The sequence below is a fragment of the Pezoporus occidentalis genome, unplaced genomic scaffold, assembly GCF_034315485.1.
Source record: "Pezoporus occidentalis ecotype Australia unplaced genomic scaffold, CSIRO_AGI_Poc_V1 ctg17, whole genome shotgun sequence".
NCBI classification, from domain to species: domain Eukaryota; kingdom Metazoa; phylum Chordata; class Aves; order Psittaciformes; family Psittacidae; genus Pezoporus; species Pezoporus occidentalis.
In genome coordinates, this window is record NW_026913531.1 from 83,120 (window position 1) to 98,085 (window position 14,966).

A 14,966-nucleotide genomic window follows, 5' to 3' on the forward strand; every position below is an offset into this window, starting at 1 on the left:
TTAGATACGTGGTGTGCAAGAGCATAACAAAACCAGTATTAACATGAAAAGAGTCATTCCGGATTGCCTAATAGACATTTTACAGCTTTAATATATCTCAGTGTGTCTCTTCTCACTTGGGGTAAGATCGAAAATAAGCCATTAAATTAGCCCTGCACCACAAATTTGAATAAATGGTTTCAGGTGAAACACGAGACTGCTTTCATGTTTGTCTTCTCTTTGCAAGTTCATTTTGGAGGTGGCTGGATACAAGCAGCAACTGGGAAGGGAGAGTTTACCTACTAATGGGTCTGTCTTTGTTAATGTACTAATCCTATGCTACAGTAGCATTGCCAACTTCTTTACTACTTTGTGGTACATTCTTGTAGTCATTTAATAACTTCCTGGTGGTCACTCAGTCCACTGAGACCCTCTACAGGTGCTGACTGTACCCAAAAAAAAAACTCTTTGGAAAACAGACTGCAGTTTAAAATAAGTATTGACCAGATATAATAATAAAATGAGCAGTGCTGTACATTTAGTTGTTTCATACCACTGTGGCCCAATACTGTTACAGAAGTACAAAATATTTGGTTACACTGAATTGCTGTAATACTTGCAGGTGTTTCAGAAATAACTATGCAGTTGCCTTCTTGTTGTCTTTCCCAAAGGCCTTGCAACTTTTACAAGGAGAGCACTGCAGTTGCTCTTTATATACAGCAGCCATATCACTGGATGTGATATTTACAGATTGTTTTTCTTCAAATGCAGTTCTTTTGAAAGCTTTTCATTTTCAACTGTTTTGGGAGAATATAATTTAGGACTTGACTTAAACTGTTCACTGTAAACTAGGTCAGGCATTGTCCAGTGAACAGTTTAAGTAGTGTTTGCTTGTTCAAATAGCTGTGCCATGCGCTTGCAATTCTGATGTAGTTTTGTTTTATGTAATTCACTCTTTGTTCCATTTAATCTGTAAGCTCCTTAAAGCAGGGACCAGGAAGTTTGTTTTAGCAGGCATATTTATTTGTTGTATAGTGACTGCTCAGGCTTGCAGTCATGCCTCAGTTGAGCCATCTTAGCCTGTACTGAGGGAATGTTACTTTTCTTAACTCTAACTGAAATTAGGCATTTTAGCAGAGATAATATTATTGGAGATAATATTATTGGAGTCTGTGGCTTACCACATCTGAAATGGATTGTCTGTCACCTACGTTATACAGCTTCTGATTTACAGGATATATTGAGGGTTGTCTTCTGACTTTGAAGTGTGAACTGCAGTCCCTGCCCAGACTGCCCTCCTGTTTTAGTGAAGAAGTTACCCCACAGACTCTGAGGGCACTAGAGTATCTTCCTATTTGCCAAGAGCAAATAGGAACTGAGCTATTAATTTTAGTATCTGTTGGGAGTTTTCCCTTTCCTACGTGATAGAACCAATTTGTATAATTACAGATGTTATCACTTAGATGATGAGTGAGCTGTGTTGTGGTGTTTCTTCTTTGTATATGAAGAAGATATGTTGTTTTCTTGCAGTAGTAACTCAAACTTATGGGAAGTAGTGATGCATGTTACTTTCTTTAAGGTATGCAACTTTTTATTCTAAATTTCCTGAGGTTAGGAATCATCTGAGTAACTACACCTCCCAGTTGATTCCATTGTAATGCACAAACCGACAACTCTTGTGTTGCTAAACCTGTCGTAAGCACCATGTTTCAAGTATCTTTTAGGAAGTTAAATCTAAATCTGCTATCATAACAGATGATTCAGAAAGTGATGAAGGCAGCGTCATGTTCTTGTATGGTTTTGCCCTTGAACAACTGGGTCTTGCTTTGTGATTTGGACCTGATGACCTCCAGAGGGCTCTTGGAACTTAAAGTTTTCTGTGATTCTGTTTTAGTCTAATGGGGTGCTAAACCAAAACAGTCCCCCCAAAAAACCCCACAGAAGTGTTGCCTCCTTTGCCTATGATAAACCCACTGTGAGTGGAAGAATGAAGTAGTGGCTGTGGCTGTACAGAATGCATTTTGTTAAACTAGAGAGAAATCTTTTGCAGTGTTTCTTTTTTATCTAGTAATGTCCTTTTTCTGTATTGAGTTCAATGCAGGGAGATACACAGGCTTTGTCAGATTTCTTGTTATTTAGCATGTGTAAAATGCTGGATCAGAAAGTGGAGTTTATTGCTGTTTATAATCACTTCCTTGTATAGCCTCAGGTTTTAAGACCTGCTAATCCTGCAAGGAGGAGATTCTTTTTGGGACTCATCTTTAAGGCCAATCAGCCTTAAATGTATAACTTACTGTGATTCCATTAAAGGTAGGGTTCCTTGATTTGCTTCAGGAGAACTGGGAAGGCAACAGTTTTCACTCTTGCTTCCAGTTCTGTAGCACTTGGGCCCTAACAGAGGACTTTGGCTATGGAGCTGTTAAACTGATCCCTTCAGGAAACACATCATTCACAAAAGTAATTCTTTTCAGTGATGAGATTGGCATGGAAATACCCTTTTTGCAGTTCTGGAGAACAGCCTGTCGTTCACAAAAGAGTGTTTTATATAAATGGCTTGCTTAGAAAGTGAAGTAAAGCCACATTTTATGAAATCTATTTAAAAACATTCATTGCCAAGAAAGAAACAAATAACTGCAGTGAGAAACCTGACTATGGAGAACAGGCCTTACCAAGGGGTTCATTATCTTGTTAAGCCTCTCCTTATTAAAAGCACTGACCTCAAAACTCACTGCTGTTCTCAAAGTATAGTGAAGAAAGAGGGACCTGTCTGCGTCAAAAGGCCGGTTGGGATGTAGACATAAGCTTACAAACTAAATCATATTCCATTTAATTGGTAGTTTGAGTTCTCCTATTTGCATCTGACTTCTCTTTATCCCATTTAATAAAGAAAAATGAAGCATAAGGGTTAATAACAGGATGCTAGGATTTTATTAGTAACATTCTTATAATAGAGTATTGCATTAATGATGAAAAATCAGAGTATGGATAATAAGGAGAAATGTGACTTTAACATGATTTCCTGTTTCAGTTACTGGACAAACACACTTTATACATCATCCACTATGTACTTGGTGTCCATTATATTTTGAAGCTTTCTTTGAATTCACTTCTTACTGGTACACCAGAAATCTTTAGCAGCATAAATCTAGTTTCTCTGTTGGTCTGAGTCTAGCTTGTTGTTGTAGCCTGTCACTGTCATTAACTTCAATCCAGACATTCTGGTGTTGGCATGGCATTGTCTTGAAGTCACAGATCCACCTCTTAGTTCATCGTGCAGCTTGCACAATCTTTAGCCGTCATTTTCAATTATCTCTTGTACTCTTTAAAACAAAAACAAAAGAGGGAGGTCATCAGTGTTGGATATCTAATGTTATATTATTTCTTTTCTTCTCCTTTTTCTTCTTAGGAGACGTTGATCCAGCAGCAAGTGTCATTTCATTAGGTCCTGTATCTCTGATGTTGTGGATAGTGGAGTCCTCCAGCGATTAAATGAGAGCAGTGGACACATCTCAGCATGTCAGTCTAGAGCGTTCAGAATCGAAACATGGGACAGGCTGGGGCCGTGGGGCAGAACAACCGCCTCCCCTCTTCCCCCCCAAACCCTCATGGAACAAGTGGAAGCTTCCAGTCATGGCCTACCAAAAATAAAAATAAAATACATAAAAAAGCAGCTTTTTGTTACAGGAACCACCTTGAGGGTCAATCTTCTCATGAGAGCAGAAGTAAATGAAGGAGATGGTTAACTTGACCAGTGAGCAGCTTGGTGAAAACGAAGATCAACCTGAAATTCAGATGGATTATACTGGAACTGAAAAGGTCTTTTGCCAGTTTAGTATGTGGGAGAGCAGAGTTCTAAACTTGACTTAAGTTGCGTTATCTCCAAATAGAGTGCTTTGTGTTGGAAGGATTTTCTTTGGGGGCTGCAAAGCTACAGTAGAAAAACATAGAGCAAACAGTGAGGTCTAAAAGAAAACCCTGACACGGAGGAAAACTTCTTATCAAACACTCCTCAGCAAGAAAGTCTGTGGTTAAGCAATACCCTTTTGCTGCCAGATGAGCAAGAAAGAGGGAGTGGGGAGGGGTGAAACACTTCAGAGCCAAGGAGGTAAAATGTCTGTTGAGGTTTAAAATAGAATGTGAAGTTGATGAACACAGGGTGTTGACTCGTACTGTTTGGAACAGCCTGACACCAGCCTGAGGACAAGGATGTAGTTGAGCCCATTGTATGTATCATTGAAAACCAAACCGTGCCAGTCAGCATAACAGGAGGATGTCAAGGGGTGGATCCAGATATTTTGTTGATCTTCATGGGTTGATAAGCCTCTGTGTCTATTGAAACAACAAAAAAAGTTTAAAAAGAAAAAAAAAAAGATTCAAGTCTGGAAACAAGTAGAATTTTTATTTTTTTCTAAGTAGAAATGAGGTTTCTTGGTCTGTTTCTGACAATCTGTTATTTATTAGCATAGGTTTTTGTTTGCTTTCAGGTAGAGGTAGTTAATTGAGTTAAGGAGCTCATCTGTATGTTACTAATTCTTTTTTCTAGCTCTTTTAAAATCCTTTTTACCACTGTTTTGGGTTTCTGCATGTAGGAAGAGACTTGTAAAATTGTAACATTTCATACAGAAATGCTGCCCGATCTTCACCAGCTTCAGAAATCTGACCTTTGCCAATGCTGCAATAAAGTGTTGTACTTTACAATTGGTGTCTGCCTTTTCACATTGATGATGTTCTTTAAAATGAGGTTTTGAAGAGTTTGTGGTGTATAGTGGGGCTGTAGCTCGGACAGTGTTTCATACAGGCAACATAGACACAACTGTAAGTTCTTTACTGAGGGTGTTGAGGCACTGGAACAGGTTGCCCAAAGAAGTGGCAAATGCTCCATCCCTGGCAGTTTTCACAGCCAGGTTGGACAGAGCCTTGGGTGACATGGTATAGTGTGGGGCATCCCTGCCCATGGCAGGGGGATGGAACTGGATGAACTTTAAGGTCCTTTCTAACCCAAACCATTCTATGATGGCAGGAAGATTCCTGCCCCAAGATAAACACTCAAAATGTGCTTAGTAAATGCCAGATTTCCTTGCTGTCTAGCAAGGAGTTGTGAAACTGCAATTGTCCTTTCCTGTAGCATAAGCTGTTGTATGCACACAATTGCTATGAAAGATGGGACATCAGCACCACCTCACCTGCCACAGCCTTGTGTTGCCCCCTTTGTATTGTGTGGAGCCAGGGCTTCTGCAGCCATGTGGTGAAACAAACCCCCAGACTGGCCTGGGTCAAAACAAGGAGTGTTGCTTCTGAAAGGAAAATTCAAGGTTTTAGAACACACATGAACAATCCAGGGGGACTTTATCGCTGTCTACAACTACCTGAAGGGAGGATGGGGCAAGATGGGGGTCGGTCTCTTCTCCCAAGTAACAAGTGACAGGATAAGAGGAAATGGCCTCGAGTTGCACCAGGGCAGATGCCCAGGGCATTGGTGGAGCCAACATCCCTGGAAGTGTTCACAAACCATGTAGATGAGGCCTTCAGTGCCATGGGTTAGTGGTGGACTTGGCAGTGCTGGGGTAATGGTTGGACTTGAAGATATTAAAGATCTTTTCCAACGTGGCTGATTCTGTGATACCTACTTAAAGTTGTGTTCTTTAATCACAGAATTGAGCACCAAGAGTGGAGAAACTGCAGGTGTACAGCTTTGGGTCTGCTCCTATTGTTAACATGCTGTAACAGCAGTGCAGGATTGAGAAGCTCTGGAGTTGCTGGAACACATTTTGTCCAAGGATGTTGCTGCTCATGCTCCAGTCTGCAGAGGGTGGCCCAAAGTTTTTATACCGTCACATGTGAGGAAGCAAGTACCCCAAAACTCCTATGTCCACAACTGTCTCCGTGTGCAGTTGTCCCTGTGCTTGGAGGAGGTGCTCTCAGTGCTGTGGGATGCACAGGCCCTCCAGTGAGTAGCATGTTGTAGGCAGACCAGCTCTTTGTTTCAGGTCTTGTGTGATTCTTTTCATACCAATTTTTTTCCATGTCAAATTTCTTTGGTACATTTCTTAATCACATTTGTAACTGCACTCCTCCAGGAATGTCTACTCCAGCAACGTAACCATTACCCATCAGTCAAATCTAATTTCCATTCCCAGATGATTAATGCTCATCAATTCCTAATGGTGAATTAAGCATCTAATTGGGGTTCAAGCTGAAGTCAACTTCCTTTTCTCAACATGCTGCTTAGTTTCAAAAGCATTTAATTTATCCAAATTGAATAACTGCATAAAAATGAAATATTAGCCCTGTTCTGTATGTGTCAGTCTAATACCTTGGATGGAATTTGGATCAATGGGAATATCTTTATGTAATTATTTGCTGAAAAGAGTTTGGGGTCAGCTGGGGATTTCCCTGACTTCAGGCTCCAGTCTAAAAATAAGGCACTCTTGCAAAGGCTTATTCCAAAGCAGCACTCCTGAGCCTGCATGGAAGTAGTTAAATCACGGAAAATGAACATAGATGAAGGAGAAATTGTTCCATGTCCTTGATTGCGTAAAAGATCTCTGTTATCTTATCGTTCTTTGGAAAGAATTTGGACTAAAGTCAGGTCATTTGCAATTGCGTCTTCACTGCTGGGAGGCTCATTGAGCTGCCCTGCTGGCGACCAGAGAACGTGCTGCGTGATTGTACTCAGTGATTTTCTTGCTTCAGTTCTTGATGGTAGTATCTGTTCCTGCATCTCTCAAGCTTAAGGCAGGGACTGGGGGAATGAAGACCCTCGTGTTGTAGGAGATCACGTTTGTGACCACCTGAGGAACCTGAACACATATAACTCCATGGGACCTGATGCAATGCACCCTGGGACATCCCAGAGGCTGGAGCACCTCTCCTGTGAGGAAAGGCTGAGAGAGCTGGGCTTGTTCAGCCTGGGGAAGAGAAGGCTCCTTAAGGGGAGACCTCAGAGCAGCTTCCAGTGCCTGAAGGGACTGCAAGAAAGAAGGAGAGGGGCTTTGGACAAGGGCCTGTAGGGACAGGACAAGGGGAATGGCTTTAACCTGCCAGAGGGGAGACTGAGATGAGCTCCTAGGCAGAAGCTCTTCCCTGTGAGGGTGCTGAGGCACTGGCACAGGGTGCCCAGAGAAGCTGTGGCTGCCCCATCCCTGCCAGTGTTCAAGGCCAGGTTGGACACAGGGGCTTGGAGCAACCTGCTCTAGTGGAAGGTGTCCCTGCCTGTGGCAGGGGTTGGAGCTGGAGGAGCTTTAAGGTCCCTTCCAGCCCAACCCATTCTATGATGTATGGCATATCACTTGACAGCCCGTTTGGGCCAAGGTACTGTGTTCATCCATGCTCCAGGATGCAGCCAAGGTGGTTGGGAAGCTCTGAAATCAGAAAGTTGACCCAGAAATGTCAGCACTCAGGCAACATCTTGCTGGCACTGTTAACCATCTTCCTCTACCCTGCAGTGCTGTAATGTGATAAAGAAGAAAGGGTGTAAATATGTATATTTTTCCATGACTTGCAGAGTTTTCATTTGCTATAATTTTATTAACTTTCCAGGCCCTGGGAGAAAGAAGCCCGTTGTGCTGTTTCTGTTATAGAACTAAAAATACTGTATACAAACCCATTGCTGCACATAGAGTGCAGTGCACACACACATAACGTAAATTGATGTATATTAAGGCTTAGCAAACCCCACCTGTATTGTGGAAATTGCCTGATTTGCTCCAGTTTTCATGTTCTTTCATTTGCCCTTTCCAGCAAAGCCATCATTGTGTGCTCGGCAGAGCAGCACAGGGAGAGCCGCGAGGAGCTGCCGCGTTAGGCTCCGGCAGTTTGCTGATGCAGCTTTCTCTTTACATGGGAATACATTTGACTTAAGTAAATGCAGCACTGATCAAAAGTGCTGACCTGGGAAATAGTTCCGGATGGGCTCTGGGGGATGGCAGTGCAGCTGTTCCAAGCCCATCCCACAGATCCAACTCGGAAGTGCTGCAGCCAAGGGTGAGCAGTTAGTAGTCCATAGCGCATGTTCAACCTGAAAGACTTGCCGTGCTGGTGGGACTGGCAGCAGTGTCAGCACTGCCCGAGCTGGGTCAGAGCATCACAGAGTGGTTTGGGTTGGAAAGGACCTTAAAGCTCATCCAGTTCCAACCCCCTGCCATGGGCAGGGACACCTTCTGCTAGAGCAGGTTGCTCCAAGCCCTGTCCAACCTGTGTCACTGAGGTGCTGTTGGCCACACGCTTGTTGCTGAAATGGCCATTGTGCTTTAATGTCAGGGGGTAAAATGACAGCAGACACATGAAAAAGTGAGTAAATAAACTTGCTAATCACTATTGTCCCTCCACAGTGGTGCTGTAGTTTTAAGACCCCACAGCCCAGCCAGGTGAGTGACTTACCAAAATAGATACAAAAATAACCATGCCATGAACCTGCTGTTGCCCCTAATAAATCCATTATTTTTCCCTTTCCTTTTGAGCTTCATCACAGATTTTTTTTCCACACTGAGGTTTTCCCTCAGCCACATCCCGTTCTGCTGCAGTGAAGATGCTCGTCCGAGACGACGCTTCACTGTCTCTCCTCAGAACTCAACTATAAATAGGCTTTTTCCAACCCCTCCTAAGGATATCCCAGCGCACTGGGAGTAGGAAACTATTTGGGCAAGAATCAAACAAGTGAGTACATGTCAAAACATTTACTTGTATTGTTCAAATTATAAACTTTGCTTTTAAGTTATTATTGTCGGGGTATGATTGTGCCATTAAAACAGTTGGTGTTAGGACCGTTGTTGGAAGAACAAACAGTGGTTTAATAAAAGACTCCCTCCTTCCTTCCTTCCTTCCTTCCCTCCATTACCTGGATCCAAGCCATCAGGCAGTTAAAAAATGGTCAAGACACTTAAAAAGGAGGGAGAAATTTGGAGTTTGCTGACGTTTAGTTGTTCTTTGAGATTTCCTGCTGGGAACAAGTCCTGGTTGGCAGCCCAAGAGCTTGAAAACTTGGCTACATTTACCATTTAATTGTTCTAGTTTGGGGCTTTTTTGCAGTTTATTGGTAGCACCTTAGGGTTGTCCTGGGAAGGACACCCCTGTTGTGCACTTATTCATGTGTTTCACAGCCCTAATGCTCATGAGCAAGACCTGGATCAATCTCAAATGCTGGTGATGCTCTTCCCCTCTGAAGGTACCATCCAGCTCCAGTGTCAGCAGCACGAGGAGGAAACCAGCGGGGTGTCTGTTTTGGGTCACATGGCTGTGGTGGGGACCTGGCTGCATGCTCTGCTCCATCGGTTCCATGTAAGTTATTGAAGTTTTGGGAAAAAATACAAACTTGAAGTTTATCTTCATGGTGTGAAATCCTTGGGTTTTTTTTATCACTCCCCTTCCAGGCACTACTGCAGGCTGTTATCTTTGCACCTAAGACACTCTTTGTGCTGCCTGGTCCTAAGTCAACTCCATCATCTGATGGTTGTTCAGTCATCCCTGCTCTTCTATGACTATCAGCATCCTGCAGTGGCAGAGGTGAGGAGCCTCACTTCGGGCAGACAGAGCTTGTGGGAGTTTGTATCCTCCCACTTAGATAGCTGAGACTGTAAATTTCCTTCCCAGATGCTGGAATTTGAGCTCTGTCTGCATGAGGAGACTCCCCCTGTGCACTGCTCTTCCTCAAAATAGGAATGAACTGGAAGAAGACCTTAAAATGCAGAAAGCTGTGTGGCAGCACCACCAAAGGTGCTGTGGCCAGTCAGGGAGTGATGCTGTAGAGAGTGATGTGTTGTGTCCTGCTGGTTCCACTAAAAACAAGCCCCGTGGTACCTAGAGAGCCTCACAGAGATGCAGAGTTGTTCACAAGCTCCTTCTTGTATCTCATGGGTGCCTGAGTGTGGACATTGGCTGTGATGTGTGTGAGGCATCAGAGTCCTGACACAGCTGCTGGAGATGGGATCAGTGAAGCCTCAGCTGCTTCTAGGTGTTTTCTTTAGGATGAACTCAGCTGCTGTGCCCAGATGTCATTGGTGAGGTCTCTGTTGTGGCAGTGGGAACCAGGTGTCCCATCTGTGCATGGCAGCAAAATTCAGGGGCCTTCATCTGAAGCTGAATCCTGTGGGTGCCTGGGGCGTCTGGATGTGTGACCCAAAGTGTCTGTGTGGGACAAGCAGATGCAGTATGGGGCTTGGGGTAGACCTGTGTCCTTCTCTGTGGTAGCAGAGGCTCAGACAGGGTATGCTGGGGCACAAATACACGTGAGCACATGAATTGGGTTGTTCTGACTGTAGTCATCTCACTGCAGGAGAAGGAACACTGAAGCAGTGGTAACGAGAGACTTGATTTTGCTTGATTTTTGATCACAGTGTTCGTGCATTAGTCCAGTAAGTGGTTATTAAACTGCATCCCTGGAGTGATGGAAATGAAGCCCAGGTAATGGAGCAGTGACAGGCAGCTCACAGGTGGCTTTGGCTTTTCTTATCCCTGCTCTTGAGAAGCTTCTCATGCCGTGGCGGCGGCTCCAGCTTCCTCCTCGGGCTCCTGGCAGGAAGAACCCTCTCCTGGGAGGAAGGCCGGCAGTCGGCCTGGGTGGGAGGATCAGTCCAGTCCACTTCTCTCCGGGAGTTCAGACAAGCTGTTCCAGGCAGACACACGTTCCTCATCCCTCCTGCAGCAGCCTTTCCTTTCCAGGGGAAAGATGGACCCGACAGCAGCACTTAGACAAACTCTCCCTTTCCTATGGTAAAGCCCGAGCAGTGTAATTGTGGTTTATTATTCAGGTTCCATGCCCCATGAAACTACAGGTTTACTACTGGCTGTGAGTCTTTGTCCTGGGATCAGCACTAGCAGCCATTTTTCTCCTTAGTAGCTGGTGCAGTGCTGTGGTTTTGACTTTCAGCCTGGCAACAGTGCTGATAACACCGATGTTTTTAGTTACTGCTCAAATGTTTAGTCTGACCAAGGACTTTGTGAGCCTCATGCACTGCCAGGGAGGAGGGGAAGCCGGGAGGACGCAGAGACAGGACACCTGACCCAAACTGACCAAAGGGGTATTCCATACCACAGCACGTCATGCCCAGTGTATAAACTGGGGGCAGTTACCCAGAAGGGCTAGGACTGTGGGGGTGGAGGAGGTATCGGCTGGTGCTCGGTCAGGCAGGGTGGGGCGAGTTATCAGTCGGCAGGTGGTGAGCAGTTGTATTCTCTTCCCTTGTTATTTCTCTTATCATTATGATTACTGGTGGTAGCAGTAGTGATTTGTGTTATACCTTAGTTACTGGACTGCTCTTATCTCAACCTGTGGGAGTTACATTCTTTCAATTCTCCTTCCCATCCCTCCAGGAGCTGGGGGAAGAAAAGGGGGGGAGTGAGAGAGCAACTGCGTGATTTATGGCTGACTGGGTTTAAACCACGACAGTCTTACCTTACATAAAACTAAACCAGGTTTGGCTTCAGAGGAAGCATCACTGCTGCAGAGGGGCATCACTGCTCTCAACAGAGCCCAGGGGTTTATTGCAGGAGAACCAGGAATGACATTGTGGGCCATTCCCTGGGCTTGAGCATGCTAGAAAACTCATGCCATAAATAAAAGTGAAACCTAATCAGGCAAACTCAATCCATTTAGGAGGCAGGAAATGTTCCACAGTAATGAAGTTTGTGTCATGAAGCCTGAAGACCCTGTTGATCCTCTACCCTTTGTGCCTGCTTGTGTATTGGAAATAGAGATGCGCTGACAGCTGTTTCCTAATAGTTGCTTAAATATGAAGAAATAATCTCTCTCCTGCTGTGACAGCTTCTGTGAATGCTCTTTTCCTTCTGGTGTCATCCCACCCTCAGCATCAGTACAACGTATGGCTTATCTTCAGTCAGGGCACGAACAACTCATTGAACACGTGAGTCTGAGCTTCCAGGCTCCGAGTTTATTCCTGTGCTGGCAGTTAAATGCTCCGGAGCAGTAGGTGTGGTGTTGGGAGAGGAAGCGTGATTCAGGATCAGTGCATCAGACTGCACCAAAGGTCAAGCTCATCGCTGCTCTTTGTTACTTGGTTTGACATCATTGTCCTTGGTTCCTGGCTGGGAAGCACAGCCTTTGCCCTTCCTCATGGCTTGGATAAGCAAGCAGAGGACAGATAAAAGATTGCACAGTTTTCTGGTGCTTACAATAACAACAGCTCAAAGAGTGGAGAGCTTCCGCTGGCATGACAGGGAAAAGTACATCAGGAACATCTGATGGTGATGCTGACCTCCCCAAACCTCTGAGGAAACGAGTGATCCCGTTACACGAGAGCTCTGAGGCTGAATCAGAGAGGGAAGTGACCTGCGTGGGCAGTGGTAAGAGCAGGGTGCTGTGGTAGCTGCCACTGAGCATGAGTGTGCCCAGGGCTCTGAGGCTCTATGCTGGTTCTCCAGGTTCATGAAGGATGATTGTGCCTGGACACACAGCTGCCCTGCGTTGCTCCTTGGCTGAAAAAGCCATGGATAAGGAGATGGGACCTGCCCTGGCGTCCATGGGAGGCCTTGGCAGGAGTGTGGTGATGCTGGGAGGTGGATGTGCACTTTCTGGGAGAGCTTGGGGGCAGTTTTGTGCATTGATGCACATTTAACTTAAACAAGCTTAAACAGGGTAGAATTAGGATAGGTATGAGGCATAAGTTCTTCCCTGTGAGGGTGCTGAGGCACTGGCACAGGGTGCCCAGAGAAGCTGTGGCTGCCCCATCCCTGGCAGTGTTCAAGGCCAGGTTGGACACAGGTGCTTGGAGCAACCCGCTCTAGTGGAAGGTGTCCCTGCCTGTGGCAGGGGTTGGAGAGCTGGAGGAGCTTTAAGGTCCCTTCAAACCTGAATCATTCTATGGTTCTATATACATAAGTGTGAAGTTCAGCAGTAATCACTGAGCTGGGTCTTCTGGTACGTGTGGCTGGTCTCTGGGTGAAACATCCCTTTTCTGTTGCCAGCCCTGTCTCATTGGTCTCCTGGTCAAATTCTTTTTTAGCAACTTCACTTGCAAACCAGGAAAGGGAGAGGAAGGGTGTTCTGGCTCCTGCACTACAGCAGCGCATCGGGGCTGGTTGTAGAAGGTGGACAGCAGTTTTCTATGCAATGAAAGCACCATTTAGCAGCATTTCCTGACCCAATCAGACAGTTGCTGCCTCCTGCCCCATGGGGTGTTTTGCTGCTCAACACATGGAGGGGCTGGTTTGAGAGCTGGGTGGCCAAGGTGACAATGATGCAGGGCTGGTGGAGACACCACAGTGGGTGAAGCAGTCACAAGTAGAGGGGCAAATAGCTGTGTTGGACCTCAGGCAGCAGCTCCACAGGGTTCTTCTCTGGCCATAGGGAACTGGGAACTGCACCCCCGTGCAATGGTTAAGCAAAGGATTTTTGTGTATTTGGCTTTTTTTAAACTCAAATGTTCTCATTTTTATCAAGTTCTTTACTGGGGAAGGAATTATACTTTTCTGTTTAAAAACAATGAGGGGAAAAAAATCCAAACCCCAGAACACTTGGGCTCCATTGGTCCCTCATGAGGGCACTGTAGCCACTGCATTTCTTTGTTATACAGACACCCAACCCTGCGATAGCAGTGCCTGAGCAGCTTTGGGCACCTCTCAGGATGCCTTTGGGATTCCTGAATCATTGATGAAACATTCATTGAAGCTCAGGGGCAGGGTCTAAGACCCACAGACAGAAGGGAAATTGAAGCCACGCTGTCCCTTCAGGCCAGGCAGCTGGTTTATCTGCTCTTCTTAGGCCTCTTGAATCCTAAAGCTACTTCTGGGTTACTTTGTTCTGCTGGCTGCAAGTAGCAGCAGGTAATTCTGACCAAGCAGAAAAATCCAAAGGCTGGGGATTAATGACTATCCCTATTAACAAACCTTATCTTGCCTGCAGGTCCCCCGAGGTAAGGACACATCTGACCATCCAGTGAAGTAGTCGAGGATGCATGGATGACTTTCCAGGGAAGGAATTTCCTGCTTTGGGAGGAGCTACTTGCATGGGAAGAGAAAGCCCTGTTCTGAGGGGAAAACAAGAGACCAAACAAAAACACCACATACAAGAGAAGGCTGTGTTCCCTTGGAAGGGTTTGGCTCCATCCAAAGGACCCTCCTTACCTCAAGGGAAAGATATTTATAGTTGGGAATCAACCCTGTGATGAAGATGCCTTTGCTTCCATGTGATGCAGGGACTATCTGAGAGCAAGACCCTGTGCAGGTGGAGGGGTGCACAAAGAAGTGATGGAGTCAAGGGCTTCTCTCATATAACTGGTTGACAGAGTCCCTTGGGAAGCAGTTCTGCAGGGCAGAAGAGGCCAGGAAGGATGGAAATTCATCGCAATGGAAATCTTAAGAGGTGCAGGAGCACCAGAGAGTGGTGGTGAATGGTGTTAAATCCAGTTGGCAGCTGGTCACAAGTGGTGCTCCCCAGGGCTCAGTACTGGGGCCAGTTCTGTTCAGTATCTTTATAAGTGACATGGGTGAGGGGATCGAGTGCACCCTCAGTAACACCTGCAGATGACACCTTGAATCCTGTGCTCAGCTCCGGGCCCCTCACTGAAAGAGACATTGAGGTGCTGGAGCAGGGCCAGAGAAGGGCAACAGAGCTGGTGCAGGGCCTGGAGCACAAGTGTGATGGGGAACGGCTGAGGGACCTGGGGGGTTCAGTCCGGAGAAGAGAAGGCTCAGAGGGGACCTCATCGCTCCCTACAACTGCCTGACAGGAGGATGGAACAAGGTGGGGTCGGTCTCTTCTGGCAAGTAACAAGCGATAGGAGCAGAGGAAATGGTCTCAAGTTGTGCCAGGGGAAGTTTAGATTGGATATTAGGAAGAATTTCTTTACCACAAAGGTTGTCAAGCACTGAACAGGCTGCCCAGGGCAGTGGTGGAGTCACCATCCCTGGAGGTGTTTAAAAGATGTGTAGATGTGGTGCTCAGGGACATGGTTTAGTGGTGACTTCCCAGTGCTCGGTTAACCCTTGGACTCAAGGATCTTAAGGGTTTTTTCTAACCTAAACAGTTCTATGAT

The 14,966-nt window shown here is 45.6% G+C and overlaps 1 protein-coding gene and 1 long non-coding RNA gene across 4 annotated transcripts in view; one reads left to right on the forward strand and one right to left on the reverse strand.

Moving 5' to 3' along the window:
- Positions 1-4,677, forward strand: part of UPF2 (UPF2 regulator of nonsense mediated mRNA decay) — a 61,270-nt gene extending 56,593 nt beyond the window's left edge. For both annotated transcript variants that reach the window (XM_062613638.1, XM_062613639.1), the window contains one exon: positions 3,386-4,677. In XM_062613638.1, coding sequence (XP_062469622.1) covers positions 3,386-3,395 — 10 coding nt within the window. In that variant the 3' untranslated portion in view covers positions 3,396-4,677. The remainder of the gene's footprint in view (positions 1-3,385) is intronic.
- Positions 4,678-5,753: 1,076 nt separating this feature from the next.
- On the reverse strand, positions 5,754-13,922 carry LOC134161121 (uncharacterized). Of its 2 annotated transcripts, none has more exons than XR_009963840.1 (2): positions 13,819-13,922; positions 5,754-7,426 (listed from the first exon to the last, which is right to left on the reverse strand). It is a non-coding gene; the product is annotated as an uncharacterized LOC134161121 (long non-coding RNA). The 2 variants fall into 2 exon arrangements; XR_009963841.1 differs by lacking the exon at positions 13,819-13,922 and adding an exon at positions 9,100-9,189.
- Between the last annotated feature and the right edge of the window lie 1,044 nt (positions 13,923-14,966).